Source organism: Charadrius vociferus, unplaced genomic scaffold (genome assembly GCF_000708025.1).
Source record: "Charadrius vociferus isolate BGI_N301 unplaced genomic scaffold, ASM70802v2 scaffold373, whole genome shotgun sequence".
NCBI lineage: Eukaryota > Metazoa > Chordata > Aves > Charadriiformes > Charadriidae > Charadrius > Charadrius vociferus.
Window position 1 is genome coordinate 453,585 of NW_009647681.1, and position 5,512 is coordinate 459,096.

The 5,512-nt window shown below is 65.2% G+C and overlaps 1 protein-coding gene across 1 annotated transcript in view; it reads right to left on the reverse strand.

The window, feature by feature from the left end:
• Window positions 1-1,761: 1,761 nt before the first annotated feature.
• The window catches only part of TMC6 (transmembrane channel-like 6), a 6,544-nt gene continuing 2,793 nt past the window's right edge, over window positions 1,762-5,512 (reverse strand). Inside the window, exons 8-17 of the mRNA XM_009881294.1 lie at window positions 5,376-5,490; window positions 5,025-5,200; window positions 4,836-4,899; window positions 4,336-4,451; window positions 4,061-4,156; window positions 3,209-3,284; window positions 2,820-2,953; window positions 2,261-2,437; window positions 1,996-2,074; window positions 1,762-1,833 (exon numbers count right to left, since the gene is read on the reverse strand). Of these exons, the coding sequence (XP_009879596.1) occupies window positions 1,762-1,833; window positions 1,996-2,074; window positions 2,261-2,437; window positions 2,820-2,953; window positions 3,209-3,284; window positions 4,061-4,156; window positions 4,336-4,451; window positions 4,836-4,899; window positions 5,025-5,200; window positions 5,376-5,490 (1,105 nt within the window). The remainder of the gene's footprint in view (window positions 1,834-1,995; window positions 2,075-2,260; window positions 2,438-2,819; window positions 2,954-3,208; window positions 3,285-4,060; window positions 4,157-4,335; window positions 4,452-4,835; window positions 4,900-5,024; window positions 5,201-5,375; window positions 5,491-5,512) is intronic.

A 5,512-nucleotide genomic window follows, 5' to 3' on the forward strand; every position in this document is an offset into this window, starting at 1 on the left:
TTGGAGAACGGCGGGGCCTGGCCAGAGACCCCGTGTCTGCGTCTGCATCGACAGCCCTTCCCAGCGCCCAGCGGGCAGGCAGCTGCAGCAGCCGGTGGTGCGAGTGCCAAGTCACGGGGGTAGTTGTGGCTGTCTGGGCCTGGCACATGCCGCGGCACAACCCTCCCCGGGTCTGTGGGTGCCATGCCACAGGGACAAACGGCTTTCCAATGCTGTGGTGGAAAGCGGGTCTTGGGGCTGTGGCCACAGACATGGCACCGTGATGGCGAGTGGCTCCTGGGGCTGGGGACACCACGCTGTGATGGCAAGTGGCTCCTGGGGCCATATGTGATGAGGCAGCAGTGGCCCTTGCTCTAACGGTGTGGGCTGAGCTGGGCTCGTCCCGGGGCAGGCAGGCAGTGCTGAGCAGCTTGAGCACACCCTGTGCTGGCTACTGAGTCACCACCCTTAAAAAATGCTGACGCTATCGCACCAAACCCACTTACTCACTTCCAGCTTGACAGGTCCAGAGTCTGACAGTACTCCTGCACAGATACGCTTTAATGGGCCGGGTCAGTCTGGGGAGCCAGAGCCTTCAGGTTCTTCTGCCCAGCCCAGCACTCGGTGCCATGGTGGTTTCCCTGTGCCCATCCTGCCGGCAGGCACAGCGTGCTGCAGGGCTGCCTGGCCTGGGGGGACGCGGGTGGCCTCGTTGATGGGGGTGTTGGCCAGCTGCTCTCCGCCAGGTAAGCCAGACACAGGGCTGGTGCTGGCTCGGTACCTGGCAGCTCGCGGCTCCGGCCTCGCTGCCCTTGGGCAGTGCGAAGGGGGCTGCAGGTTCTCTCCAGACAGAGATCTCCACTGCCCCCAAATGCTTCTAAACAGCCCAACGCTGTTCTCCGGGCAGGCTGGGGTGGTGACAGGAGGGAGAGTTGTTCTCTGCTAACAGTACGCACCCACAGAGAAGGGCTCTGCTGGTGAGCCAGCCCTGCGTCATGCTGTGCCCTGGGACACGATGGCAGTCCTGGTCCTGCTGCGCCTGCCGTGTCCCCAGCAGCTCCGGGCAGTGGGAGCACCCGTGTCCCTGTGCCGCAGCATCGCCGTGGAGCTGCCAGATGATGTGCCTCAATGGGTCCTTGGCTGCTGCAACCCAGAGGAGGAACTTCCCCAGCACTCCACGGCCCCACTGCTCCCAGCGCCACGCCGCCATCTCTTAGAAAGGAGGACGATCCAGTCCCTGGCTGTGAGCAGTCTCCTGTCCTGTCCTGCTGCTTCCTGGGGACTGTGACACCAAGAGGAGAGAGAGAGGCCCTGAGACCCCAAGGGTCTGCTGCTGGGGACAGACAGCACTGCCCCACGCCCAAAGCAGAGATGAGGCCCTAAATGTGCCCATCCCCATCCTGTTCCCTGTCCCTGTGCTGGCAGACCCTGCCATCCCTGAGCCGCAGCAGCAGCAGGGATGCAGCATCTCCCAGTACAGGCTGGGTACCGGGGCAGCCTGTGCATCTCCCTAGCATGGTCAGCCCTGCATCCCTGGCCGCCGGCTGAGCCGGCCACACTGCCGCCAGTGCCAGCAGAGCAAGGGGAAGCACCTCTGGGAAAGACTGGCTCACCCCATCGTCTCCTGCCCCTTCCCGCTCCCCGGCCAGCCGCACTCTGGCCCTGGCCGCGCCAGGGTCCCGTGCTCCTGCTGGCACAGAGCAGAGGAATGTCCCCGTGCCCGGCCAAGCTCCAAGCACCCTGGCAGCCCCCTCTCCCCGTCGTGCCGGCCTCACCTGGGACTCAGGCACGTCTCTCTCTCTGCTCGTAAACGGAGTGAAGCTTCTGAATGAGAAATATTTTATCTTCCCCTTCCTGCAATAGAAGAGACAATGCAGTGAGCAGCCGCACGATGGGCTCTCGCACGTCCGAGGTGGCAGCGCTGTCAGGACTAGAGCCCAAGTCTGGCATTCCGGGGGCTGCACCAGGACATGGAGCAGAGGGAACGGCCAGGGGCAGCACGTGGAGCTCACGCACGTTGGCGATCTGCTCCTTCAGCAGGCGGATGATCCTCCGCTGTCCTCTCACCACCTGGATGTTGAAGTAGACCACGGCTCTGCAATGACAGGCAGGATGGGATGGTGGCAGCTGGGGTGGGAAACTGGGGGACGCTGTGCTCCTGGCCCTGGGCCGGGGCACAGGGCTCTGGAGTGACACCCCAGCTCCTAGCCCTCCGCTCAGGGCCGTGACAGCGGCACCCTCAAAGCGTGGGCCCAGGGTTCAGCCTTGGGTCCCTACTCACAGCAGGACCCCAGACATGAAGAACAGGAGGGAGGTGTTCTCCACCAGGTGCTGGTGGACCCAGGCAAACCAGGTGATGTTCGGGTTGGACTTCTCCAGCACTTGCACCCAGGTCTTCCCTGAATTGTAGATGGTTTCCAGCCCCTGGAAGGGACCACAGGTTTCTGACGGCCGCACCCTGAGCAGACAGATTAATCGGGTTGGTCAGAGTGATGGAGAGCCGAGACGGCTGCTGCCCACAGCCCAGGACACTGCCCGGCCTCAGATGTCCAACCCTCTCCCGCCCCAGCCATCCCCAGTGGCTGAACGAGGGGGTCCTCATCCCCTTGTCCCGCATCAGGAACAGCTGGGAACAGCTGGAAAAAGTGTGCACAGGCTGATCGCTGTTACTCTGTGCAGTGACCAGCGGCTGGGCAGCATCTCCCTGTCTGGGGCAGCACTGCGCAGCCCTGTGCTGGGCACGATGCGCTCTGTGTGCCATCAGGGCGCGGGAGGCACCGATTCCCCGAGTCCCTCTCCTTCGCCAGGCAGCCCCAAGCTGCGGTCCAGTGGGTACTCACGACCAGATGGTGTAGGAGAGGAAGATGGCTGCACCCAGGAAGGACGGGAAGCACAGCAGGGTGATGAAGATGGTGCTCATGCGTGATGCTTGCCAGGGCTTGCTGGGGGACTGGCAGTTCTGCATCAGGCTGGTCTGCAGACAGGGAGCAGAGTCCCGTGTGCTGGCGCCTCCTGGGAAGCGGCCCCACGCCACAGCCCGGCCCTCCCATCCTCCGGGAGCTGAGCGAGTTGGGGGACACCCTGTCCCCAGCAACATCCCTCCTTCCCACGAGGACGGCGCTGCTCACTGCGCGGTGCAGCACCCCTGCTGTGGCAGGGCGCAGCATTGCCGCAGGGCTGCCCGGCATGGGGACGCATGGGGAGCTGCGGGGTGGGGGACAGCTCACACCTTTTTGATGTAGAACAGCAGCACCAGCTTCAGCGTCTGCACCGCCGGCAGGAGTGGTGCGAAGAGAACACCCAGCCTGGGGGAGGGAGGGGAAGACGAGCTCGTCCCATGTCTGGGCGCCGCAGGAGGCAGCGGTAGACAGAGCCAGGGGCAGCGGCGGGGCACCAGCCCTGGCTGCGGTCAGGCTTACGTAAAGCAAAGAGCACACACACAACGCACTGAGACAGATTTGCTGCGCAGCCTGTGCTGGGGCTGGGATCTCACCGACCCCCGGGGCTGTTGTGGCCTTTGTGGCTCCCGGGAGTGCTGCGAGTGGGAATGCAGCAGCACACGCGTGGATCCCCTCCCCGGGCAGGGGGGTGCGAGGCCGGGGGCTGCAGAAAGGCAGTGCGGGGGGGCACAGCAGGACCCCGTGCAGCCGAGCGGACAGGCTGGAGCGGAGCAGGTCCCCTCAGAGCAGCGAGTGCCGTTATGGTATGGACTAACGAGCAGGGCTGCACATGCACCGGAGCCTGCTCCTTCCCCCGAGCTCTGGAGGGGACCAGCTGGGCAGGGGATGCTGGACTGGTGTCGGGACACTCTGCTGCTGATCCCCCCGTGGCTCTCACCTCATCGCCAATGCCAAATCTCCCGGTGAGTGTGTGGTTTGTGGCTGTATGGTGCCAGCACCGGGCGCTGTGACAGCCAGGCTGCCTGTCTCCCTCGTCCCACCCATGCGGGGCTGGGGAGGGTCTCCCACGGCCCCGCTCAGTGAAACACGTGCAGTCCCTGTGCCTGGTCCCAGCTGCAGGGCTCACAGGGGACCACGAGGCGTTCGCCAGCAGAACCGCCCCAGGCAAGATGGCATCTCACCAGGTCAGGGTCTGCCCGTAGATCAGCTCCAGCACGTTCCGGGCGATGTCAAACTCTGGCCTCTGCTTCCTCTTCAGCCTCTTCTCTGAGATCAGCCTGGGAAGGAGTGGAGCTCTGCTCCCACACTGCTGCGGGGGGGACGCTCAGCACCCCGTCCCCCCCCCGCCGACAGTGGCAGAGCCTGGGTGTACCAGGGCAGCACTGCCCGGGCAGTGGGAGCCGGGGCCATGCCGGGGATGCCACACCAGCGGGGGGACCCTCACGGGGCACATTACCTCCAGACCAGTTCCCCAAAGAGTGTGTCCAGCAGTGAGAATATGAAGTCCATCACCACGAAGCGATACAGGTCCTGCCCCACACATGTCTCCCAGCACTGGCGAGACAAGCAAAGCTGCCATCAAGCGTGCAACGAGGTTTCTCCTCCCCCACGGCTTTTCTGTGGCCCCCATGGAGTGTGCAGGGCTGTAGGACCTTTTCCTCCCCCGCGCCCCTTTCCCCAGCCACCCCGTGTTTGGGGTGCCCCTGTCTGGCTGTCACCCCTTCTCCCCAGCAAGCAGCAGATGGTGCCTGTGGTGCTGTCTGGCAGACCCCCTGCTGCCAGACCCCTGACCCTGCTGGTGCTGGGACTGCAGCCTTGGCTTTGCCCCACACTCCCTGGGCAAGAGATGGTCCGGATGGCACAGCCCAGGTGGCTCATGTGGATGCCACGTGCTCCTCGCATGGACCTGCACAGAGCCCGGCCCCGCATGGCAGCACTGACCTCTGTCGAGCAGACAACTCTTTGGCTGAGCCACTGGTAGCAGAGCAGGCCGAGGACCACCATCTTCAGAATGAGGTTCCTGCAGAGCAGGAGCAGGGCCGGGAGCCCCTGAGCCCTGGGGACAGAGGGGCCGAGCCCCACGGACGGGGTGCCCGGCCCCAAAGCCTCCCCCACACCGTGGGACTCTCCCCCCAGCCAGCCTACCGGCAGATCGCCACATTGACCACTGCCACGGGGGAGTCCTGCTTCTCCCACATCGCCAGCACATTGTACAGGTGGGGCATCAGCGCGTTGAGGAGGGACACCACCAGGGGCAGGACCAGCAGGATGGCTTCCTGCTGCCGCTCGCCACTGCCCCGCGCTTGGTGGTCCCGCTGGACCTGGTGAGCGGGTACCAGGGTGAGCGTGCAGCCACCAGCAGCCCGGTGATGCTGGGATGGGAGCTGGAACAGGGCTGCTCCTGCCTCCCGGGGCTGCTCTGTCCTCCTTCCCCAGTCGCCCAGCCCTGGCCCACGACACCAGCCAGGAGAGCCTGCGGCAAGGGGCCCCACTCACCGCATGCATGTGCTCTGAGAAGTAGTGCACGGCCAGCACGCAGCCCAGCACCGTGCTCAGCGAGACGGCCCAGGCCAGGAGCAGCACAGCGGTGTGCCCCAGGCGCTGGCAGAGGCTCCCGGAGCGGGAGCGGGGGC